At 44.8% G+C, this 26,817-nt stretch overlaps 1 protein-coding gene across 1 annotated transcript in view; it reads right to left on the bottom strand.

The window, feature by feature from the left end:
* Positions 1-26,817, bottom strand: part of Plbd1 (phospholipase B domain containing 1) — a 54,053-nt gene that overhangs the window by 9,569 nt on the left and 17,667 nt on the right. The window contains exons 3-6 of the mRNA XM_048432446.3: positions 25,082-25,165; positions 23,519-23,657; positions 17,086-17,226; positions 16,235-16,379 (exon numbers count right to left, since the gene is read on the bottom strand). Of these exons, the coding sequence (XP_048288403.3) occupies positions 16,235-16,379; positions 17,086-17,226; positions 23,519-23,657; positions 25,082-25,165 (509 nt within the window). The remainder of the gene's footprint in view (positions 1-16,234; positions 16,380-17,085; positions 17,227-23,518; positions 23,658-25,081; positions 25,166-26,817) is intronic.

Here is a 26,817-nt window from a genome sequence, read left to right as displayed (position 1 = left end):
AGCCAATGGTAATAAAACATGTTTATAGCATATGGAGGGGAATTCCACATCACCCCATACCCTCTTAGATTCTCTTTCAGAAAAGTGTGGCAACATGAGATGTGTGTGAGTGTGTGTGTGTGAGTATGTGTGTGAATGTGTTAGGGGATAGGTGGTATGTGTTTATATAGATGGCAGCCTGAGATGTGTGTGTATGTGTGAGTGTGTGTGTGTGTATGAGTATGTGTGAGTATGTGTGTGTTGGGGATAGGTGGTATGTGTTTATATAGGTGACAGCCTGAGATGTGTGTGTGTATGTGTGAGTGTGTGTGTGTGTGTGAGTGAGTGTGTGTTAGGGGATAGGTGATATGTGTTTATATAGGTGGCAACCTGAGATGTGTGTGTGTGTGTGAGTGTGTGTGAGAGTGAGTGTGAGTGTGTGTGTGTTAGGGATAGGTGGTATGTGTTTATATAGGTGGCAACCTGAGATGTGTGTGTGAGTGTGTGTGTGTGTTAGGGATAGGTGGTATGTGTTTATATAGGTGGCATGCAAACAGCACACAAACTGAATCTCTATTTGGCAGGACTTTGAAGAACTTGTAATTAGGGAGGACATCAGAAGGGAACATTGCTAGTAAGTTAAGAAGATACACATCTTTTTCTTTTTTTCTTTGTTTTATGTTTTTTCAAGACAGGGTTTCTCTGTAGCTTTGAAGCCTGTCCTGGAGTTACAGAGGGCTGTGAGCCACCATGTGGGTGTTGAAAACCAAATCGAGGCCTTCTACAAGAGCAACAAGTGCCCTTAACCACTGAACCATCTCTGGGGGCTTTCTTGTTTTGATTTCTTAAAAGGCAAAGCTGTATATATCTATGGGATACATCTGATAGTTAAATAAATATACACATTGTGAATGTCTAACACAAACACCTTTTTTTCAAGACAGGGTTTCTCTGTGTAATAGTTCTAACTGTCCTTGTACTAGCTCTTGTAGACCAGGCTGGCCTCAAACTAACAGAAAACTGCCTGCCTCTGCCTCCCAAGTGCTGGGATTAAAGGTGTGTGCCACCACTGCCTAGGTGGCTAACTCAAACTCTTTAACATATATGTTACTTAATATTTTTCTGTACGCTAATTTCCTATTCGCACCCAAGATATATTAGCCTTTCATATACATTAATATCCAAAGAAACCAGGGTTTAATTTTCATTTTCTTTCTCCTAAAACATTAAAATAAATGCCTTTCTTATGTACAAAAAGACTATATATGGAACACCCTAAACCACACCCCTGGAATGCCGTGTGTCATTGTGCAATGATGGCACCTGGGGTGGACCTGGTAGGTTGGGGGTCCAGTAAGGGGGTTACAGCAAGCCAGAGTCTTGCTTCAGAGGTGGAGAAGAGTGGCCCAGGCGTTCAAGGTCATCCTCAGCTACACAGGCCAACTTGGGCCACAGGAAACGAGAGCAAAGTGGTCTGGGAGCAGAGAAGCATCTCAGTTACGCACACAGCTCACAGCAAACCTGCCCATCGCCATTTCAACTCTGCTCGCCCGAGAGCTCTCACAATCTAAGTTTAATTGCCAGGGTTTCAGAGTAAGACTCTTAAATGGTAAGAGGATATCCAACTAATTTAACGAGTTTCTTCACAGGGTAGGTCAGTTCACACAAGGAGCAAGAGCGAGTGAGTTATCTGCTCCAGTCTGTCTATACAGGCTTAATGGCACCCTCAAATACAATTTCTGGGGAGACACAGGCTGGATGTAGGATAGAGGGTGGGTTAGTTTGCAGGGACGACTCGTTTATTTCGTATTCCCTTTGCAGCGCTCAAACTCTGCAACCTTGTGTGGCCACAGTGAGCAAGCCTGTGGGAGGAAAATCCCTGGCAGCGGAAGCAGTGCTCTGACACATTGCTAATTCCTCCTCCATGTAGCAACCTCTCCTGACGCGAGAGGGCAGCCGTTCTCATGTGAGGGAGTGCTTTAGGGATGCCCTCCATTGCAGGGTACCCGTCTTCACCGAGGAGAGAGGCAGACAAAAAAACAGCCTGCCCAGAGTTCTGGAACAGCAAAGCCAAAACGACAACTCTGTTTGCTAAAACTCTTTGGAGAGGGCGACTCTATATTGTATAGCTTAAGGACGTCAAATAAGACTTAAAGAGGGTACAAAGTCCCAGCACAGGGCTCTAAAGGGAAACATTGTGTCGATTCTGTTCTCGCTTCCACCCCTCACCAGCAGCTTTGGAAGGCAAGCAAATAGCACTTAGGAAAACGGGGAAACTCCCAGTGCTTTATAAATCTCATCCTCAGATTCCGTCTCATGGCAACTTTCTGGCCGAGATTAAGAAATAAAAGGGAGCTTTTTCAGTAAATAGAGCGTGCTTTAGGGGGCAGTGAGGAGATTCAGAAGGCAAAGGTACTTGTCACCAAGCTTTGATAATTGGGGTTCTATTCCTGGCACCCACATGGCGAAGGCAGAGAACCCTACTCCTGAAAGCTGTCTTCTTACCTCCACATGCACGTTATGGTATGTGAGTGCATGCATGCACGCACACACACACACACACACACACGCACACATACTGGCAAACACATGCTATGGCCCTTGTGCACACACACTAAATAAATAAATGTAAAAAAAGTTAATGCTTACTGTAAGATTTATAAAGATGAGAAGTGATTCCTATCTTAATCCCAGAGCTCAGAAGGCCCAGGCAGGAGCACTGAGAGGGCAAGACCCAAATAAGAGATAAACCAAGGACTGGAGAGTTCGTTCACTGGCTGCTCTTTGGGAGCATCAGGGTTTGGTTCCCTGCACCCGAACAAAGTGGCTCACAAATGCCTGTGACTCCAGCTCCCAGAGAACCTGATCCTCTCTTCAGACTCCTGGAGCATCTGCTCCCACATGGTCACACACCCCCACACAGACATAGAATTAAAGATAAAAATAAAATTTTAATATAGTGACCACTACCCCTCGATGCCGTGAAGACCCCTTACTCAGACAGCCCCAAAAGGTTTCCCTAGTGAACTCAGTCAACACTTTTCCTGCACGCGTCCAGAGCCCAGAGCTGTCATAGCAGCCCACTGCTAACCGAGGGCACAGCGAACAGACATGTTCACCCCTTTCTCTGGGTTTCACTTTCTGGGGCCTCTGTAACACTGTGGTCTAAAATGACTAACTGGACAATCCAAGCTGGGTGTGGAAATGCCTGTAATCCTGGGAGGCTGAGGCTGGTGTCAGCCATGTTTGAGGCCAGCAAGGTTCAAGAGAGTTCCTAGACCACAGGATGAGACCCTGTCTCAAAAAAGAAATAATAATAATATTTTATAACTTTCTTACAGTAATTTTCTGTTTTGGTAAATGCTAATCTCTTACACTGATAATGCATAAATAGAACATATTGTAGTTCTATTTTATACGTTTGAGAGGAAGGGTAAGTTTCTGGCCATCCCCGAGGATTTGGGAACGAACCCCTGTAGACTGCAGTGAAGTTCAGACCCCACAGAGTCCGCTGTGGCTCCAGGTCTTCTGTGTTTCATGCTCTCCTGTCTGCCTGGTGACTTTGCACCATCTCTGTCAGGCAACGTTAGCCATTTCTCTCCTAAGACTGGGCTGAATTTAAAATTCGTTCTAAGCAGAGAACTCAGGAGACCCCCACTCTCAATTCTGCCTCGTCTGGCCGCCTGGAACCGCCTGGAAAAAGCCCGAGCTTGTTCTCTGGGATGGGACACCCTGTAAAGGTTGTCCAGCTCACTTCAGCGGATCCAGAACATTTAATATCAGAGGTCTGAGGAGCTGGCTATGGAGCCCACAGCCAAGCTCCTCGGAGATTAGAGAGCCCCACTTCACCAACCTAGAAATGCTATATTGGTCACAGACTGCTTCCAGTTCCAAAGTTTTATATAAAGCCATAGCTAACTTATACGGTGACAACAGTTCAGTTACTCAATACGTTGGCACCAACTGGCTTGCTTCAATTTTATTTTTGCTGTTAGGTTGTTTTTGGCTAGGTGTGTGTGTGTGTGTGTGTGTGTGTGTGTGTGTGTGTGTTATGTGTCCACAGGCACATGACGTGGGTCAGAGGTCAACCTCAGAGTGCCATTCCTCAAATACCATATACCACCCACCTTGATTTTTTTTTTTTTTTTTTGAGATGGGTCTTACCACGCAGCCCTGGATAGCTTTGAACTTGCTCTATTGACCAAACTGGCCTGGAACTCAGAGATCCACTTGCATCTGTTTCCCCACTGTAGGACTGAAGGTGTGCACGGCCACACCAGCTTTTAAAAAAACCTTAAGGTACATTTGTCTGTTTAAAAGTGTGTGTGTGTGTGTGTGTGTGTGTGTGTGTGTGTGCACATTGTGCGCTGTGGCATGCATGTGGAGGTCAGAATGAGCTGTGGTGCTGGTTCCCTCCTTCTACCACACGAGTCCCAGGGACTGAATTTAGGTCACACTTGGCAGCTAGCACCTTTACCAGCTAAGCTATCTTGCGGGCCCCACTTTACATTTTTTGAGAAAGAGTTCCTCCATGGCCTGGAGCTTGCCAAGCAAGCTAGACCGGCTGACCAAAGAACCTCATGCGTCTGCCAGCTCCGGGATTGCAAGTGCCCACCACCAAGCCCAACATTTTAAATATGAGCTTCAAGCACCGAACCTAAGTCTTGAAGCTTGTGTGGCGAGCACTCTACCCACTGGGCCATCTCTCCAGCTTTGTTATTTATTTACTTTGTGTTCAATGGCAAATTGTAAAATTAATTGAAAAAAAATTGATACTGAATAATGTTTACATATCTGCACGTGGGGCTCCTCACTCTGGAAGGGCAGAAGCCACCCTTTGATGTGCACACACATGCACACACACACACACTGCAGATAAATGACTTGCAGTAAACAGCCAATGGGGAATCATCTCAGGCGGACTTTGAACAGTTCTTTTCTAGGCACACACACCTGACAATGGGGATGGGAACAGGTGTGTAAGTCAACAATGACTGTTCACACGCACAGCGACACAGTTACATTAGAAACAGGAAGGGTGACTCACGGGAGCTGTTCAGCCGGGTGGAGCCGGCTGGGGGAATCGTTGGGTGGCCAGTTCTGTCAGAGGAGAGTGGAAGATACAGTGCTATTCTTAGAGGGATAAAGGGAGGATGCTCCTTGAGCCGGGCGGTGGAGGCTGACTAAGATAGGTGTGACCCACAGGAGACAGCCTGTCCTGGCGTGGTGCCAAAGGAGGTAAACCACACACAGAGGGAGTCTAGGAAAACTGGGGCTAAGCGCTATACAATCTGCCTGTTATCCTTTGCAACGACTGCCCAGCTTTGGCTCTTCCTCCTTCCCTGCTCCAGCTTCCAGCTTTTCCAAATAGAGCGCAGGGTCTTTGGCCTGTGCCTGCTTGTGAATCATGTCTATAGATTTTACTTTTACGACAGAGTCTCCAAGATCAAAGAGGCAACATGAAAGCAGTGAAAGCAACCACGTGAGTGTTAAAATGTTCACAGCACACTTTCATTAAACACGACACCCCCGTAACCTAGGAAAGCCACCCCATCATGGACCTCGAAGACTGACTAAACTCTCCTGGGGCGTGGAGCCTTGGCTTTCATTTTCATTTTCATGTGTGTCTATTGGAAAGCTTGTGCTTTGGGACCACGCAGGCAGCTGGCATCGAAGGATGGGCTTTGGTCTCGCATGTTAGCACAACCCAGGAGCTATTCTAAATACCCCTGCCTGGGAATAAGAAAAAATAAATAAAAACTTTTTTGGGCCAGCCAGAGGCTCAGAGGATATAAGTTCTTACTCCACAAGCCTAGTGGCCCAAGCCTCATACCTGTGACCTATGTAAAGGCAGACAGAGAGAACGGATCCCTCCCCCATATGTCCTCTGACCTCACACCATATGTCCTCTGACCTCACACCATATGTCCTCTGACCTCACACCATATGTCCTCTGACCTCACACCATATGTCCTCTGACCTCACACAATCACTGCCGCACTTCAGGAAGAAAGATGAATTTTCTTGGGTGCCACTGTATGCGGACTTTCAGCAAACATTTTGAGGGGCGATTCCATTGGAAAGGTTTGTATGCGTGTGTTTCTGGGTGGAGACAGGATCTCAGACACAATGCAAAGCAAGAGCCCGTGCATGCCAGGTGACACACACTCAGAATGTTCCAGAAAGCCTCCATTACAGATAATTAAGCTTGAAGCCTCAGTCTCATGGGGATCATCATTACTGGATTCAATGAAAGACACTTTGAATGGGTTCCAGCTTTTGTCCCTAAGCAAACACTCCTTAAACCCTGAGGCTGAGTTCATGGCTCCCTTCCTTGTAGCCATTCCCGTGTAATGTGAGTTGAGCCATTTCAGGAAGGAGGTATTTACAGGAGATAGACTGCTTTAACCCAGCCTCAGCCATTCTGCTGTGTGACTACGATCTATCCGTGTACGCATTGAACTTCTCTCATTCTGTTGCCATCTTTGAAGAATCAAATAAGAAACCCTTGGTCAGGTTTTTGGGTTTTGGTAGAAATTAAATGACCTAATCTGTATGAGACAAATGTTTGTCAACATGTCAGTCACAGAGCCAGGCAATTAATGAAAAAAGATTCTGTTTTCCTTTTTACTGAATAACAGATGACCACAAACAAGCCTTATAGTCAGATTCGAACCTTGAGTGTGATCTAATTATCACAATGCTTGGCGGGCCCCATCCAGACTGTTTTTCCTCTCTATTTCCTGTTTATTCTCTCTCTCTCTCTCTCTCTCTCTCTCTCTCTCTCTCTTTCTTTAGCTAAAGTCTTACTATGTAACCCTAGTTGTCTGGTGTGGGAGGTCCTTCTGTCTGTGTGTTGCTTTTATTAGTTAATGAATAAAGAACTACTTTGAGCCTATGGCAGGGAAGAACAGAACTAAGTGGGGAAAGCTAGAGTGTATGCTGGGAGAAAGAAGGGCAGAGTCAGAGAGACGCATGTAGCCCAGCCGGAGACAGATGCCAGAACTTTAGCGGGTAAGCCACAGCCACATGGCGATACACAGATTAATAGAAATGGGTTAAATTAATATGTAAGAGTTAGCCAAGAAGAAGGTAGAGCTAATGGACCAAGCAGTGATTTAATTAATACAGTTTCTATGTAATTATTTTGGGTCTAAGCTAGCTGGGCGGCTGGGAACCAACAAGTGGCCTCCTGCAACAGCTGTCCCAGAACTTACTCTATAGACCAGACTGGCCTTGAACACACAGAGATTGGCCTGCCTCTGCCTCCTGGGTGCTGGAATTAGGGACATGTACCTCCATGTTATTTCTCATCAGAATTGCTAAGGAGGTTCTAGAAAATGGTTAAATGGGGAAGAAATGACCTCTGTCACAGCACTGGTCAAGAAGGAGAAGAAGCTTCCCCGTCTCTTATACACTGAACCGTGATCCCTAAAATTAAAAGGTTTGAAGTTCTGACCCCTGTATATGGAGACAGGGTCACGAAGGAGGTAATTTAGGTGATCTGAGATCCCATGAGTGATACTTAACCTAGTTTCAGTACTGTCTTTAGAACAGTAAGAGCCAGGCGTGGGAGCTTGCCTGTAATCCAGCACTTAGGAGGTAGAGCAGTCGGAACTGAAGTCTCCAAATGAGAGGAAAGATGGCTGAAAAAGTACTTGAAACTGTAATTGATGAAAATCTTGAAAGATTATGAGAAATATTATTTTACAAATTCTTTAAGGATGAGAATAAACACAAGAAAACAAAAGCCACCAGCCACATAGACAAATAGAAAATAAATAATATAAAATATAAACATAAATATAAAGTATTGGCAATTTACTTCAATCTTACTTAATATATAATCCTAATTTCACTAAATGTTTGAATAAAAATTATATATGTATATGTGCATGCATATATGAAAACAATAACAAAGAACTCTCACTATCCCAGATCCCTATCACTTATTTATTTGAGAGAGAACCTCTTGCATCCAGGGCTAACCTCCAACTCACTATGCAGCTGAGGATGATCTTAAACTTCTGATCCTTCTTCCTCTACTTCCCAAGTGCTGAAATTATCAGTGAAAGCCACCAGACCCAGTCTGTGTGGTACAAGGGATTGAACCTAAGCCTTCCAAGCATTTTGTCAACTGAACTATGTCCCTAGCCCTACCCATGCTTTGAAGGATGTAATCAAATATTGACCTGAAGTACATTGTGCATTGAAGATGTCTCTTACAGTCCCCGAGCCAGCGGTGACAATGCAGTGCAGGGCAGAGAAAGACAGACAGAAAACCAACTTAGGGATTCACACAGAATTTTCTAGATTTACTTATTTATGTGCTTGGGTGTTTGCCTGAATGTATCATGCACTGAGCCCATGTGTGGCTGTGGAGGCCGGAAGAGGATGTCAGATCTCCTGAGGCTGGAATCACAGACAGTTGTGAGCTGCACACGGGTGCCAGGAACCAAACCCAGGTCCTCCACAGGGACAGCCAGCGCTCTTAACCACTGAGCCAGCTCTCTAAGCCCAAATACAGAAGCTTTTGGACCACTGTGTTCAGATGCTCAAAACAGCCAGGGAATGAGGAACAGAGAAACAAGACAGATGAAGTCAAGAACCATGTATCAAAATGGCAGGCTTAAATCCAAATATATATTGTGTTAACTGTTATTAGTGGAAACTTATCAGTGCTGTGAAAAGATCTTGTCAACAGCTTATAGTTTTATTTGTTCTTGATAGGTCAATTAGCTTGTGAAGTCAATAGAAAGAAGGATAAAAATGATAAAATGAAACAACAGAAAAGAAGCTCACACAGAGAACAGAAAGTAAATTAATGGAACGAAAACCTGACTCTTGGAAAATATCAATAAAACAGATGCACAAGATTGATACAAACTAGCATGATAAGGAGAAGAACCGGAAACGTGACCAGGTGCCCCAGACAACAAAATATCAAGGGACACATAAATAACTTCCTATCCAAAAAACCTTAGAAGGAACAGAAAAAAATCCTTAACAGATACAATCAAGAACTAGACAACTAGAGCTTGTAACGATGAAAGAAACTAAATTCCTTGGGCCTGGAGAAATGGCTCAGTGGTTAAGAGCATTGCCTGCTCTTCCAAAGGTCCTGAGTTCAATTCCCGGCAACCACATGGTGACTCACAACCATCTGTAATGAGGTCTGGTGCCCTCTTCTGGCCTGCAGACATTCACACAGACACAATATTGTATACATAATAGATAAATAAATATTAAAAAAATATTCATTTGTCTTTAGAAAGAAAGAAAAGAAAGAAACTAAATTCCTAAGAACATTTCAGAAAAATTCCATGCCTTGGTGACATCCCTGCTGAATCTTATTCAAATCCTATTAATGGAGAAAATATCAGTTCATAGAGACTCCGTCACAGGACTTAAATGGAAAGAATAATCCTATGTCAAACACAGATGTGTTCACCCTCTAGGACACACAGGTGTGCTCACCCTCTAGGACACACGGGTGTGTTCACCCTCTAGGACACACAGGTGTGCTCACCTTCTAGGACACACGGGTGTGCTCACCCTCTAGGACACACACACAGGTGTGCTCACCCTCTAGGACATACAGATGTGCTTATCCTGATCCTAACACTATTATCACAAAAGGAAAACATACCAATATCTGTGTTACAAAAATATCTTTTGTATATCTGTTGGATATAAAAAAATCCTTAGCAAAGTATGAGTAATTCAAATAAAAAGAAACTGAACAATGAATCATGACTACAATTAATTTAGGAATGTTAACTGGCTTAATGTCTTAAAAATCAAAAAACAAATTAGTCACCATGTTAATAAAAGAGAAATGTCAAATGCTCCTCTCAGTAGGTGCTGAGAAAGGATTTGGTAAAGTAAAACCCAAACATCCATTGACAAAATCATTCAGCACTGTAGGAAGAGAAGGGCATTTGTTCACGGGAAAAACTTTGCTAGAGAGCCCATAGCTAATAGGAAATCTGTGCCTGAAGTCTGAATCTTTGTTTCCTGACAGCAGGAGGCAGGCGAAGACTTTCGTCGCTAAATTTTCATGAAATCTACCAGACTAACCATGGTAGAAAGTCACCAAAGGTACACAATGAAGGAATCAAATTTCATTCAGAGATATTCTCTTGTGTATAGAAAAAATCCCAAGGCGTCTACGGAATCTACTAGAAGTCACCATTCAGGGAAGTCTTGGCCTGGAGAGAAGCAAATTCGTGGAACTCAGAGCCCTTTTGGCGAGTTAAAAACGTTCTTGCCACCAATTCCGAAGATCTGAGCTCTAGTCCCAGACCCTTGTGACAGAAAGAGAGCCCTGAGTCCCTCTGGTGGCTCTTCACACACGCGTGTAGCCTGAGAACACCCACACATACGATAAACAGACATAAAAAGACCTCAGGGAGGTAGGTGACAGTGAGATGCAGCGTCTGAGACAGGTGTTTCAATCCTAGCACTCTGGAGGTGAAGGTCGGTATAGGTCTGTGACTGTAGGGCCAGCCTGGTCTACATGGCAAGTGTCAGGCCAGTCAGGGCTACATAATGAAAGCCTGCCTCAAAAATAAAATTAAAAACAAAACAAAACAAAGTTATTGTCTACATAGTATTTTGCTTGCTTTTTTTTTTTTTTTTTTTTTGAGACAGAGTCTCACTATGTACCCCAGGCTGGCCTCAAACTCAGAATCCCCTCTGCAGCCACCTGAAAGCAGGGCACAGTGGTGGCCTTGACTTGTCCACAAATACTTTGACACTTTTTGTTCCAAAAAGTTAGGTTTTATTAATTAGTTAATTAATTAATTTTTTGCCTTTAAGCTGGCCGTCGTCCCTCATTTCTGATAAATAGAATGCTGGAGAAGGGGCCATGTGTGACCTCTGAGCTGGGTCACAATAGGCAGACTAGCTCGTTCTCCAGAGTCACTCGATCCTGAGGACAGCCTGGCGTGGAGAGGCAGGAGCACCAGCCACCCTTCTAGCCCCGTGAGTGCCCTTGGCAATCCCCAAGCTTCAGTTAAGCCACCAGCATTTCCAGGCCTCCAGGCCCTCAGTCTTTTCTCTTCTAGCTGAGGCCCAGACATTCTTCCCTCACTGTATCTGAGCTGCTGTTCCACAAAGTCCATGAGATGCTAAGTGCCTAGCACTGTGGTAAGCTGCTAACTTTTCGGACTTTTTGTTATGTAGCAGTGACTTACTAATACACACACACAAACGTGTGATGAGCTATAGAATAAAGGAAAGAAACATTCGTTTTGATTATGGTAGCACCAACACTTTTTAAAGAATAAATTGAATTAAAACATATGCCCAAGTTTCAATTTGGCTTAGGGTCCCTCAAGGATCTATTAAGATTGGGGTCTTACTGTTGTTACTGGGGGACAGTAGCACTTTTGGGAGGTAAGGCATCCCAAGAGAGCCTTGTCATTGAGGCCTAGGGGCCAATGTTTCTCATGGTCTCTTTGAGGACTAAGGGCTGTCCTCTCTCTCCCTGGTCCTGGCTTGAGATGCAGTGACTTTGACAAGGCTCTGGCTTTGACCCGTCATGTGATGTAGCGCATATCTAAGCGTTTGTCAACATTGTGCTGTTAAACGCGCCAAACTGCATGTTAAGTAAACTTCTCATCTTCCATAAGATTGTCAGGCATTTCATTTGTTCCCCACCTATCTGTCTGTCTGTCTGTCTATTTTTGTATTTGGTTTTTTGAGACAGGGTTTCTCTGTGTAGCTTTGGTTGTCCTAGAACTCCTCTGTAGACCAGGCTGACCTCAAACTCAGAGATTTCCCTTGCCTGCATTCCAGCTGCTGGGATTAAAGGCATGTACGCCACCTGGTGTTTTTATACACTTCTTTGGTTTATATTTTTGAGAGAGAGAGAGAGAGAGAGAGAGAGAGAGAGAGAGAGAGAGAATCTATGTCCCCTAGTCCCCTTGCTGGCCTGGAACTCACAGACATCTGCCTATCTTGGCCTCTTGAGTGCTGGAATTGAAGGTGTATGTCACTATGCTTGGCCAGGTATTTTATTTTCGTGATGGAAAACTGATTAATGCTGTATGTAAAACTACAAAACATTGCCCAAATATTTAAATGAACACATATGCTCAAGTCAAGGAGAAGAGCAGTTGCGATGAATCCAGTATTTACGTTGGTCTGGTTGATCTTTTTTATTGTTTTGTTTGTGACAAGGTCTCGTGTAGCCCAGGCTGCCTTGTTGCCTTGTTGCCTGTTGCTCCCACCCCCAAGTGCTGAGATTATAGGTGAACACCACTACACCCAGCTCCAGATTTCATCTCTTTAAGTCCTAACACTGGAAGAAGTAATTCCAATAATTCTTAGTCATTTTGTTAATTTGTTATGACGGCCTGTAGCTATGACCGTGCGAAGCCCTGAGAAAGCTGAAGGTATGGCAAGGTGTGGCACCCAAGAACTGAAGACCCGCCCCAGCCATACACATACCTACTCGGCTTTCAAATGCCTTCCTTAAAATCCTGTAAGCCTCCCTCGGACACCCTGTGACCAACCAGGTAGATCATGCCAGGCACCGTATTCCTGGCCGATGTCTAGCACATTAGACTCAGGTCCTCTGCAAGAGCAACAAGTGTTAACTCCTGAACCATCTCTCTAGCTCCTCGTCATCATAAATATTTGCCAAAAATAAAACAATAATTTTTAAATAAAAATAAAAAAATGATTTAATAGAAAGCCAATGATGAATAAATACACGCTCTAATGTGTGTGCCTTTACATAGTGTCGTTATCTTAGCCCTTTTTTCGTTATTGTTGAAAAAACTGAAACTCACTAACATTTAAGCAGCAGGGCGGGAATGTTGAGCATGGTTTAACAGGCATTCAAGTTTAGAAAATTAAAGAAAATGCTTATTCGTAGTTGAGAGAGAGTTTCCCTGTGAACAGAGATATCCTCTTAGCTTCTGATCCTCTTGCCTCATTTCCCCACAAACTGGGATTACAGGGGAGAACTACACACTGCAGCCTGGCAATCGTTTCTCACAAGAATCTTTTCTCCTTCTCTCCCCTCCCTTCCCCGTCTCCTTCCTCTCTCCCATTCCTTCCCTCCCTTCTATGTTTTTCTTTCCCTCCCCCCCCCCTTCCTTCCCATCTTAAGGCTGGCCTTAAATTCACAGTAATCCTCGTGTCTTAGCCTTTCAAGATTATAGACTTTTACCATACCTAACTCCACAGCAATCATCTGAAAAGCCACTTCAAAGCCCCAGGTCGGGAGCACAGTGCAGGAGGAGGGGCCTAGATCGCCCCAGCCAGCGTCATTTTCAATAAGTGCTGAGTATTTGCTTCATGACTTGATATGTGTGTTCGGACTCAGGAATTTTATTTTAAATCTTACCTTGCTTTTGCTTAGTTTGAATATAAATAACTGGACTATAAAGTCATTTACTTATGTACTAATTAATTTTCATCTTGAAGTTTTACTATGGCATAATTGACAAGTATTCCATATATCTGTATATATTTAAGACTTAACATGTTTCTAAAAATATCTATTTTTATTTCTGTGTGTGTGTGCCTTCATGAGTTTATATGTTGCACTTGCGAATGGTGCTGCAGAGGGTGCTATATCCCTGAAGCTGAAGTGACAATGACTTGATGTAGGTACTGGGAATTGAACCTGGGTCCCCAGCAAGATGAGTGCTCTAACCACTAAGCCATCTCTATAGGGTATGCATGTATAATAGCCAAATTGCACCTCCCTCAGCTCACCCATAGCCGTTGTGTGTGTGTGTGTGTGTGTGTGTGTGTGTGTGTGTGGTAAGAACACTAAGATCTACTATTAGTGAATCTCTAATGTGTGACGTGTTGCACTGAACTGTTGACTGAGGGATTCTTAATATCCTCAGTCAGGTTGTGAAGAGTTTTCAGGTCTCATCCCTTCAACCCCCCACTAACACTCTGCTCCTCTTCTACTCAGCCACCCTGGCACTTCTCCCTAGAGAAGAAAAAAAAGCAGTCCCCATGGCACCAGCTTCGTCAAAGCTAGATCCATATCTACAAATAAATTCAGCGAGATGGATCCCTTAATCAACCAGCGGTCTTCCATTCAGCATCCTAGCCCTACTGAAAACACAGCTGTCTGGTAGCGGAAACGTGTATTGCATTGTCCTGTGGGCTCCTGAGAAGGCACCTGCAGGACGAGAAGGCCTACTGTGCTGGACGTGGTGGCCCGAGGGGTAGTGGCTAGGGAGCCAGGGCAGGGGTGTGGAGGCCAGACTGGTCAAACAACAAGACCTTGCTTCCAAAGTCTCTTGTCTTTGGGCTTCAGTTGGTCTATAAGGGTCTCTGTATTATCTGTATTGACTTAGGTATTCTTTTAAAAACATCTAAAATTACATTTTAAATTATTTATCATGTGTGGGAGCATATGTGTGGGTGCACATGTGGAGGTCATAGGATAATTTGCGGAAGTTAGTTCTCTCCTTCCACCATAAGGGTCCTGGAAATCAAACCTGGGTCCTTAGGTTTGGCAGCAGACTCCTTTATCAACTAGCCATCTTGTTAGCTGTGTTTCCTTCCCTTCCTTCCTTCCTTCCTTCCTTCCTTCCTTCCTTCCTTCCTTCCTTCCTTCCTTCCTTCCTTCCTTTCTTCCTTCCTTCTTGATAAAGGGATTCACTATGTAGTCCTAGGTGGCCTGGAACTCTTTGTGTAGGCCAGATTGACCTCAAAATCACAAATTCTTGCCTGCCTCTGCCTCCTGAACAGACGGACTAAAGGCATGCTGCACTGTGTCCAGCCCTAAACCTACATTCTATTCTCGAGAAGCTGGTTGTCTGGAAATGCTGGCTGCACATTTCTGCCCCATCTGTCAGTGGGCGCTGTGGAGCTGCCCTCTCAACATGGCCGCTCATCACTGCAGTTCTGCCCTCTCTGCTGTCTTATTCCTGCCCTTTGTTCAATGACAGTCACCAGCTGTGTCCTCTAGGCATTGGGTTTGCCAGCCCTCCTCTCTCAGACACCTCCTATTCCTCTCTACTGTTCTATTTCTAGCTACAATTCATCTCAAGTGCCAACCGCTCTTTCCCCACCAAGCAGATGTGGCACCCTCTCTTTGGGCTATTCCTAATGTTTAGAAAACTCCAATTGCTCGCTGGGTGGTGGCACGCGTCTTTAATCTCAGCACTCAGAAGGCAGAGGCAGGCAGCTTTCTGGGAGTTCCAGGCAGCCTGATCTACAGAGTTCTAGAAAATCTGGGTTTACACAGAGAAGCCCTATCTTGAAAAACCAAACCAACTCTAACACAAACAAACAAGCAAGCAAACAAACAAACAAACAAAACTTTCTATAGCTTTCATGGTTAATGCTGATCATCAACTTGATAGAATGTTCAGTCACCTAGGAAACAAGCCTCTGAGCATACCTGTGGGGGTCACCTAGATGAGGTTAGCCTCTGGGCACACCTGTGAGGGATTACCTAGATTAGGTTAGCTCTGGTTAAACCTATGAGAGATTACCTAGATTAGGTTAGCTCTGGTTATACCTGTAAAGGATTACCTAGATTAGGTTAGCAATGGTTAAGCCTGTAAAGGATTATTTTACTAGGTTAGTGGGGGTGGGAAGGCCCACTCTAGAAGCGAGTGGCCTCCTCCCCAGCCTTGGGTCACGGACTGGGTAAGCAGAAGAAAGGCCGAGTAGGAGCGGTCATCTCTTCCTGCTCCCTGACAGAGGATGCAGCATGGCCAGCTGCCTCAAGCTCTTGCCTCCAGGATGTCCATGCCACGATGGAGCACACCCTTATCTGTCAGCCAACAGAAATCCCTTCTCCCTTAGGTTGCTTTCATCAGGGCATTTTATTACAACAACCGCAAAAAGTAAGACAGAGCCTGTGGTGTCCAGCACTACCATAACTATTGCCTCTCCTGACTGCCATGCAGAGGCTAGAAGTCCACACACTGTCCTTCACTAGCTATGTGTGAGGGGTCACACGGCAGGTGGAGTATCGGGTACAGCTATGAAAGAGGAAAACCAAGATCCTCAGTCAGCCTGGGAAATGGACACTTAGGTGGTCTCAGCATTTGAGATCAATTCAGACGCATCCTCTTACATTTCCAAAGCACTATAAGCCCACTTCGGTCATTCTATTAAATAAGACAACTTAATCTCTTCAAACAACGCTCTAAAAATCCGACCGGTTTCCAACTGTGGACATTTCGTCTCGCCGTCCAGTTAACGTCACGTCTCCAAAGTTTGATTTGAGACGATCCTCAGACCGCAGCCTGGGTTTATTTACCTGGGTAACTGCTGAAGGAGAGCCGGCTGCTGGTGGTGTACTTGTCCTTGATGTTGAAGTCCCAGTGTTTATAGATCCTGAGCATGGCTGCATACGTGTACCAGCTTGAGTGCGCAAAATAGATGTTCTCAAATCCAGGAAGGACCTGCAGTCAAAGCCATAGTTAGTAGCACAGGCAAATGGTAGACGTGTGCACAATACACGTGGGTAACCCTGAGGGATTGAGTCAACTTGTCTTTATGGTGCTCTCTTATTAAGAATAATCACACTTATTTATGTGTGTGAGTGTGCGTATGTATTCCTGTGGGTGTGCGTGTGCCAGGTATACATGTGGAGGTTGGAGGATTATTTGTGGGAGTTAGTTCTCTCTTTCCACCATGCGGGTCTCAGGGATCGAACTCAGGCCTCCAGGCTTGGCAGCAAGAGCCTTTCCCCTGCTGAGTGATCTCCACTGTTATTGCTTTCTTTGTTACTGGAAAATAGGGCCAAAGGAGTCCAACACTGACATTTAATGTATGCACCACAGACTGTCCTTCCAAAGCATACACCAGAAGGATCTGGAAGGTAGGAATGGCGCATGCATAGAGAGGAGGCAGAATTGTGGAAGAAATAGGTGACACCATGTCTAATTCCCTCCATCCGAGTTCCTGCCAGGTCTTAAATACCACAGAGGGTCTGTGCGTTGTCCACAGCCAGCCAGGGCTAAGGAGAGGTTCGCTACATGTGGGTGAAAGACAGATGGAAAAGGTGTGTGCGGAAAATGTGGTTTGTGAACCTGGTTGGGGTGTGTAATTAGTACATGCTAATCAAAACTCCGCTGGTGGGAAGAAGACAGGGACTGTGGGTCTCACCTTAATAAGAGCAGAACAGTGGCCCATGTCCCATCTCTTGAACACATTCATGCTGCCGTCTTTTGTGGGAGACAAAGAGGGAATGAGGTCCAGCAGGTCACCAACGGCGTTCAGGAACTGAACTTGGGACATCGTCATGGGCTATAAAAGGACACCAAGAGCACTGAGTTGCGACACGTGTCACCTCTGGCTTTGCCTGCTGTTCAGGCTTCTCTGAATTATTGTCACGTGGAGGGGCTACGTCCTTCACGTTACTTTAACTCACAAGCTAAGTTTCTGGCCTTGTAACTGAGAAGCGAAGTTAGCATGTTTGTGTCGGGACAGATTCCCAAAGGGAAATTCTTCGGTGAAGACAACAAGCGGAGCTTCTGTTGGTGATCCTCTGCAGGAGCTCCTCGGGAGCAGCGGTGCTCTGTCTCGGGCAGGGTGGTTATTTCATGGAGGGGGCGGTGTTCTGTGTGCTGTTCAGGAGCATAGATACTTTCTACTCTCCAGATATCAACAGCAACCTCCCAGTACTGGGCTTGTGGCCTATGGTTGCCGGGGATCTGAACTCAGGTTCTCATGACAACACAGCAAGCCCTTTACCCACTGAGCCATCTCCACAGCCCACAGGTTGCTTTAAAAAAAACATTCGTAAGCTGTCTTGGTTACTTTTCCATTGCTGTGAAGAGACACCATGACCATGGTAATTTATAAAAGAAAGGGTTGATTGGGTCTCATGGTTCCAGAGAGTTAGAGCCCATAATTATCATGATGAGGAGCTTGGCAGCAGACAAGAAGGGATGGTCCTGGAGCAGTAGCTGAGAGCTTACTTCTGATCCATCAGCAGGAGACCCAGAGAGCTAACTGGGAATGGCATGGGCTTCCACCCTCAGTGACATACCTTCTCCAATAAAGCCACACCTCCTGACCCTTCCCAAACAAAGCCACACCTCCTGACCCTTCCCAAACAAAGCCACACCTCCTGACCCTTCCCAAACAAAACCATACCTCCTGATCCTTTCTAAACAAAGCCAAACCTCCTGATCCTTCCCAAACAAAGCCATACCTCCTGATCTTTCCCAAACAAAGCCATACCTCCTGATCCTTTCTAAACAAAGCCAAACCTCCTGATCCTTCCCAAACAAAGCCACACCTCCTGACCCTTCCCAAACAAAGCCACACCTCCTGACCCTTCCCAAACAAAGCCATACCTCCTGACCCTTCCCAAACAAAGCCATACCTCCTGACCTTTTCCAAACAAAGCCATACTGCCGGATCCTTTCTAAACAAAGCCATACCTCCTGACCTTTCCCAAACAAAGTCATACCTCCTGATCTTTTCTAAACAAAGCCAAACCACCTTATCCTTCCCAAACAGTTCCAGCCACTGATGACCAAGGGTTTTAATATATGAGCCAGTGGGGGCCATTGTCATTCAAACCACCACAAACCTTATTTTTGTTTCAAGTCTATTTTCTTTTTAAAACAAATATTTTTTTTTTTTTACTATTTTTAATCATGCTTATAGGGGGCATGTACACATGAATGTAGGTACTTGAGGAGACCAGAACCATTGGGTCTCCTGAAGCTGGGGTTACAGGCAGTTGTGAGCAGCCTGACCTGGGAGCCCAGAACCAAACTTAGGTTCTCTGGAAAAACAAAGTACTCTCAACGGAAAAGCCTCTTTCTAGCCTATTTCTTTCATTGTTTCTTGAGCTATCATTCTACTATGAAGCCAGGCTAATGAAAACTCTCAGAAATTCTCCTGCCTCAGGACCCTCAAGCGCTCAGATTATAGAAATGAACCACTGCACACAATTAAATTCTCATGTTAGTTTCTTTTTGTTAAAAGTTTAGATATTTTCCTTATAACCACAGATAAGTACAACCGTCACCCATCACCAAGAAATTTTCTCTTTTTAACAGATGCAGCTATTATAGCAAACCACAATTAATCAAAATACAGAGTTGTGAAGCCCAGTCCCAAAGGAGAGTCTTACAAAACCCTTCTGTACCTAAGACTCAGGAAACATTGTCAGAGAAGGGATGTAAAGAGTATAAGACCCAGAAAAGCAGGGAGTTTTCTATGAGCCTGGGTCTCCTAGGAATATCTGAGGGTTGACCCGTAAAGACTCACCAACATGGTTTCCCAAACATGAGTTAAACAAGGACACCAAAGACAGAAGACTTAAGTAGATGGAGAAAACCCATGGGGCCTCTGTCCTACTAAAGAACTACAGGCAACTACAATACACCAAGAGAGGGAGAAACAGTCGTCCCCAGGGAGAGCCCACCAGTGGTTTATCCCAATACTCGTGGTCAGCCCTGAAACAGACAAGGGATGTAAATGCACTGAGCAGCCTGGGTTTCTGTATTTAGGGATATCTATGCATATACACACATACACATGTATGCATGTAGCAGCAGTTAATGCAAAAAAGAGGTCGTGAATTTGAAAGAGAGCAAGGAGGAGCATGTGAGGGGCTTAGAGAGAGGAAAGGGAGGGGGAAACGATGCAATTATACTACAGTCTCAAAAAAGCAAAAGCAATTTTTTAAAGGTTAGGCATATTTGCATCATTTCCACCACCTTTTAAAGTATTGCTTTTCTTTGTCTTTAAATTGTACTTTGTAATTAGGACCACCACTGTGGTTTTGAAGTCAAACCCACAAAACAAATTTCATTTAAGAAAATGCTGCCTCTGCTCCTTCCTTCTATCTCTCCTTTCTTCTTTCTAGGTAATTATTTTAGTTTTTATTCTGTTTCTTTTTTAATAAACAGATTTATTTATTTTTACTTTATGTGTATAGAGAGTTTGTCTGCGTGTATGGCTATGAACCATATTCATGCAGTACCCAAGAAGGCCAGAAGAGGGCACAAGATCCTCTAGAACTGGAGTTAAACATGTGACCCAATTGTGGGCGCCGGGAATTAAACTGGAGCTCCTCTGCAAGAGCAGCTAGCGCTCTGCACACCCTAGGGTTTTAGTCTTTAAAAATGTTGAAACTATATTTTATATTTTTGAGTGTTGGGGGAGGGTAGAAGTTGTTTCTCTCTCTCTTTCTCTCTCTCTCTCTCTCTCTCTGTGTGTGTGTGTGTGTGTGTGTGTGTACACATATGCCACACTACACATATGGACATCAGAGAACAATTTGTAAGAATCAATTTTCTCCTTCCACTATCTCTACATAGTGATTGAACCCAGATCATCAGGCCTGGCAACAAGAGACTTGATCTCTTCTCAATAGACTTATTGTTCATTTTTGATCAGAAAAATTTATATCTGTTAACCTACTATCTATCTATCTATCTATCTATCTATCTATCTATCTATCTATCATCCATCTACCTTCTGTCTATTTGTCTGTCTGTCTGTCTATCTATCTATCTGTCTATCTATCATCTACCTATCTACCTAACTCTTCCATCTATCTATCTATCTATCTATCTATCTATCTATCTATCTATCTATCATCTATCTATCTATCTATCTGTCTATCTATCATCTACCTATCTACCTAACTCTTCCATCTATCTATCTATCTATCTATCTATCTATCTATCTATCTATCTATCTATCATCTATCTATCTATCTATCTATCTATCTATCTATCTATCTATCATCTATCTATCTACCTAACTTCTGTCTGTCTATCTGTCTGTCTGTCTGTCTGTCTATCTATCTATCTATCTATCTATCTATCTATCTATCTATCTATCATCTATCTACCTTCCGTCTATCTATCTGTCTGTCTATCTATCTGTCTATCTATCATCTACCTATCTACCTAACTTCCGTCTATCTATCTATCTATCTATCTATCTATCTATCTATCTATCTATCATCTACTTACCTACCTATCATCTGTGTATCTCTCTAACCTTCCATCCACCTTTATCTCTCTTACGTAGAAGGCAGCGTGTGAGAAACCCTGCTCTTCATCTTACATTCTTTTATATTTAGAAACAAATCCCCAATGCTGCTCCCAAACAGAACCCGGAATTATCAGAGCTTCTTCAATCATATGGGTTCGTCCTCTCAGCATTTGGAGCGTTTTAATCTTCTGCTATAATTCATGACCTGCAGTGAGCAACTTTGCACACCCGCCCCCTTGTATATTTGTCGGTGTATCCTTGAGAAAACACTAGAAGGGGGAACTGCTGGGTCAGAGGGCGCATGAGTTTCTGGTTTTCATACAAAGCACACAAATTCTAACCGGTGTTTTAGGACAGTTCCCTCGTTTCTTACAGGCTTGTCAGCATCGGACTGCTGAGGAGCTGCTTATCAAGACTGTTTCAAGTTTCCTTACTTCCTTCCCTTGTGCGTGTGCGCCCTCTCTCTCTCTCTCTCTCTCTCTCCCTTTCCTCCCCTTCCTCCTCCTCCCCTTTCTTCCTTTCTTCCTTCCCTCCTTTCTTTTTCTTTGTCTTTCTCTTTCTTTCTTTCTTCCTTCCTTCCTTCCTTCCTTCCTTTCTTCTCTCTCTCCCTCTCTTCCTTCCTTCCTTCTTTCCTTCCTTCCTTCCTTCCTTCCTTCCTTCCTTCCTTCCTTCCTTCCTCTCTTTCTTATATAGTGTCCTAGTCATGGTTTCTATTACCGTAAGGTAACACCATGACCAAAGCCACTTGGGAAGAGAAGGGTTTATGTGGCTCACACTTCCACACCATAGTCCATCATGGAAGGAAATCAGGGCAGAAACTCACACAGGGCAGGACCCTGGAGGCAGGAGCTGATGCAGAGGCCATGGAGGGTGCTGCTTACTGGCTTGCTCTTCCTGGCTTGCTCAGCCTGCTTTCTTCTAGGACCCAGAGCTACCAGCTCAGAGACTGCACCACCCACACTGGGCTGAGCCCTCTGCCATCAATCACTAAATAAGAAAATGCCCTACAGGCTTGCCTACAGCCAGATCTTATGGAGGCATTTTTTAAATTAAATGTTTTTCCAGCCTTCTCTATACACAGCTCATGTTGTGGTTTAAGACCTGGTTACAAACGTACAGACTTTTTAGCCAACTTGATGCGAGTTTTAGTGTTTAGATTACCCTCTAAAATGAAAGTGTCTCAGTTTATAAATTTTGGCGCCACACCCAGCGATAATCACATCAGCACACAAATGTGCTGTCTCAGATGACTCCAGCCTGTGTCACGCTGACCTAACACTAGCCAGCACTCATGAAGGTCATTCTGGCCTCCAGTTCCCTGTGCAGCGGAAGGCGGCTATCCCAGTTTCACTTCTGCTGATGCGACACACTACCTGGACAAGAAGCGGTGGAGGCAAGGAAAGGCTTTGCTTGGCTTACGAGCCCAGGTTACAGCACATCATTTCAGGGTGGTCCAGATGCATCCACAGTCAACAGCAAAGAGAACCAAAGAAGTACATGCTTGCTTCTGTACTCGGTACTCAGCTCACATTCCCTACTCTTATCCGTCCATGCAGGGTGGGTTTCCCACCTCAGCCATCAAGGCCGTCCCACAGGCAGGCCCAGGGCCAACCTGATCTAGACAACCCTTTATCCTCTTCTCTGCTGATTCTTAGTTGTGTGGACAGGTAAAACTAACCAGCGCCTGGCTTTGAACTCCTGATCCTCCCAGCTCCACACCCCAAGGGCTTGAGTTTCAGGCAATGCCATCATGCCCAGCCTTTAAGTCGTGTTTCTAATTTATGAGCAAGGGTGATCTCTTACAGCTTAGAATTACGAACATCATTTTGATGAATTTTCTCCAAATATTTTGTCCTATGTATGCATCTACACACACATACACACTCACACGCACCCCACATATTACCCCAAGGGCACAAAATATTCATAGCTTTTGAAACTGTGTCAGCTGGTACCTTAGACACCTCAAGGTTTCTTAGTTTCCTTCCAGAATGAAAAGACATAGCTTTGCACATTTGTGTGTTTATGTGATTATTGCTGGGTGTGACGATCAGAATTTATATACTAAGACATTTTTGTCTTAATGAGAGAGTAATTTAAAATACTGGAACTTTGTCAAGTAAGCTAAAAAGTCTGTACGTTTGTAACCGGCTCTTAAACCTCAGCATGAGCTGTGTATAGAGAAGGTTGGACAAAAATAGAAACAGGCTATGCTTTGCACCAAAACTTTGTGCTGAACAGTAATTTGGAATGCTGTTTGTTGTTCTTGTTGAGATAGAGTACCACTATGTAAGCCCAGGCTAGCTTGGAGGTAACTAAGTAGCCCAGGTTGGCCTTGTACTCTTGATATTTGGCTTGTTTGTTTGTTTTGTCAGTTGGATTTATTAAAATGGATTTCTGTAAGAACAATTAGATGAGGAAGTTTTTTTGTTGTTTATGACGTCAGGGATAGAACTGAGAACATTCTAGATAAGTGCTCTACGACAAAGCTATGTCCCTAACCTTGTATTAAAAATATTTTTTTCCATCATTCAGGTCATATGAACTCTGGGACACTTTTGAAAAGTCTTACCTTCATATTTTCTATGTAAGCCCTTTTCAGAGCTCCGACATAAAGCCCGTCCAGCTGAGCCATAACATAGCCGGTGTGTCTCCAAAATGGGTCATCCTTCTGTTCTTTGATGTTTTTCCGAGTCCACATATCTTGCTTCCTAGAGAAGAAATTCGATTTGATTCAATGATGGCTCACTCAGAATCAAATCAAACCAGGAGTCTAGAAGTCACACTCCCGCACACGCTCCTATAATTAAATTCTAGATTTGATTACAGCCGCCACTCACGTGATTTCGGTACGCATGTTAAATGGTTTCTAGTGTCCGCCCAGGATGTTAACTTTGTGTAGCTTTCATGAGGCCTTGTCTAGAAAGCTGTGCATGTAATACTAACCCGTGAAAGCCAAGCACAGATGCCCCTCTACAGTGCTTCAGCACTAAAGACTGGCTGGGTGGCTTTGCATTTGTGTGTAGGAGAGCTGAAGTCAGACGAGGCTTTTTAAACACGGTCCTGCTTCTCCCTCTCGTCTCTCCATCCCATCTCGGTTTAGTATTGGTGTCTGCCTCAATGTTTATAGAGTGATATTAACGATTATTTACTAATTCATACTGGATGAGTATTTTGCCGCCAATCTGTCAGGGGGCCTTGTGCATGCAGTACCTATGGAGGCCAGAAGAGGGCGCTAGATCCCCCGGACCTGGAGTTACAGATGGTTGTGAGCCTCCATGTGGGTTCTGGGAACAGAAGCCAGGTCATCTACAGGAGTGGCAAGCACTCTTAACTGTGGAGCCACCTCTCCAGGCCCTGGATGTTTTATTTTTAACAGCTTTTTTATTTTTACTACTTTTAGCTTTACTCTGTTCTTTCTATGGGGATGATTTAATAATCTAACATAATTTTTCACACAGAAAGCATTTCTGGTTTGTATTGGGTGTCTTTATTCTTAAGACAATCCGATGCATACCTCTTAGCCTTTCACAGATGCAAAGTTTAATGTGTGATCAGCAGACCACACAGGAAAAAACCTTTGTGTTCCCAGATGACTCTCCCGCATGCCACTGATTTAATAATACTTACATTTTACTCCCCAGAAAATTGAATTAAAATGGAAACATCCCCAGAAAGTATTAGAAGTCTGACTTTAGAACTGGTTACGTGGGTAATTTATGTACTCTGGAGGCTGAGGCAGGGAGATCGTGGATTTGAGGTCAGTCTGGGCTACACAGTGAGGCTAGGGGTTTAGATATTCCCTAACACCCAACTACACTTAATTGCCGGGTGCACGACACGGAAACACCTTAAGGAGCGAGGAGAAGGGAAGCCTAGGAGGAAAGCAAGGGACACCTGCGTGGGGGGCTTCAGAGATACGGCTTTGCCTGTTTGCCACTGCCGATGGCTTCTAGCTGTTTCAGCTGTTGGTAATGTGACTTTCAACCTAACCTAGCAAGCCGCTTTCACTCCGTTAGAGAAAAAGTGACCCGCTCCACGGGAAAGGCTCTGCTGCAGAGGCAGACTGGGAGCTTGACGAGGGCGGGGCCGCAGGGGAGCCCTGGCAGCGAGAGCAGGAGGCTTTTATACATACTCCATGAAGCGCTGCACTTTATCCATGATGGAAGGGTTCTTGATCAGCTGTGGGTACAGGTTCGTGAAGTGGTCGTACATGTGTCTGAAACGACAGGGAAAACGCGTTACATTCCGGTTTCTGTTGACTTTCGCGCTCGCAGTAACTTTCTCTTCTGGCTCACTAGAATGTTCACCGCCTTCGTTCTTTAAACCAAACAAATGCATAACTTAAAATGAAGAAATATCTCCAGGAGCTGGAGAGATGGCTCAGTAGTTATGGGCACCCCCTGCTCCCCCTAAGGACCTGAGTTTGGTTCCGAGCACGCGACATAGAGTCGTGTGATCGTCACCCCAGCGATGGGAAGATACAGTGAGGTGGTCGCTGGGGGCTTGCGGCCAGCCAGCTCAGGGGACATGGTGAGCTCTAGGATCAGGGAAGAAACCTTGCCTTACAGAAGAAGGTGGTGGGACTGGAGAGATGGCTCAGTGGTCAAGAGTGCATATTAGTCATGGAGAGGACCTGAGTTCGGTCCCAGCGTTCACATAGGAAGCTTACATCTACCTATAACCCAGCTCCAAGGAATCCAACATGTCTCTGACTCCTTGGGTGTGCACATGCACGTACACACACACACACACACACACACACACACACACACTCACACGCTACACCTACACAACAACAACAATAGTTAAAATTAATGTGGAATGCAGAAGAGGAGAACCCCATAAGCTGACTGCCGTCTGTGGTCTGACATGTCCACCAGGGGCTCCCATTGGAACAGCTGATCCCCTGCCAGCAGTGCTATTTTGGGACATTGTGGAATCTTTTGGACACATAATTTGAACTCAGAGGTGGAGCTGTAGGAGTGGGGCTGGAGGGTTCCGGGTCACTGGGCCATCCCTTCCGCTGAAGCCCTGTGCTGACTCTGGACACCATGTAACCACCTGCACAAGCTGCTCCAGATCCAGCCACAGGCAACTCCTATGGCCTTGCCTGTTCGGCCATGATGGGCTGTATTCACCCCCAAACCCTGAACCCCCAATAAATCTTCCTCCCTTTAAAGTTGCTTCTTGTGAGCATTTTATACCAGTAAAGGGGAAAGTCACTAATAGAGCACCCTCTTGTGAGGCTCCCAGCTGACGCAAGGCTTCCACGGGCCCAGACGACCAGGGGTTGACCCTCTGACTACAGTTGCTCAAGTGTCTTGTCACAGGTGGTAAACTAATGGTAAACACAGGGCCAGACATGATTTGAACTGGTTTTTCAGGGCAACAGATTTAGGGGTTCTTAGCTCAAGCGGTCCCTACACATCTCATCGAGTTTCAGGAGACAACCAAATATTCTGTGTGGCCTTAGGTGAAGTGAGGAGACACCGGAAGACGCAGGGGATGGCTGCTGAAATCGCAGGTAGCAATGAGTGCACAGAACGAGACCATGGAGGGTATGTCAGTCTTATCATGTATCGGATGATTTAAAAAAAAGACAAAAGAATAAAAGAGATTGTTCTACTGTGGTGGGGGCTGGGTAATGGCATCACGCAACCACTGACTAAGCCTCCTCCTTCCTACAAGATGCCCCAGGCACAGAGACCCATTCTGGGGGAGGGGTCAGTGGTCAGTGGAGGGAGGGAGAAGCACGTTTACATCACACCTACGTGGGTTACGTGGAGCGGCTCCTCTAAGACCGCCATCTGGAGGAATGAGATTACGACCGACCACAGAGAAATCGGGATTTTGCTTGTAGACTCTAGC

The sequence above is a fragment of the Myodes glareolus genome, chromosome 3, assembly GCF_982192425.1.
Source record: "Myodes glareolus chromosome 3, mMyoGla1.1, whole genome shotgun sequence".
In the NCBI taxonomy this organism is placed as follows: domain Eukaryota; kingdom Metazoa; phylum Chordata; class Mammalia; order Rodentia; family Cricetidae; genus Myodes; species Myodes glareolus.
The sequence above is the reverse complement of the archived record's forward strand: the minus strand, read 5'-3'. Positions and strand labels throughout refer to the sequence as shown.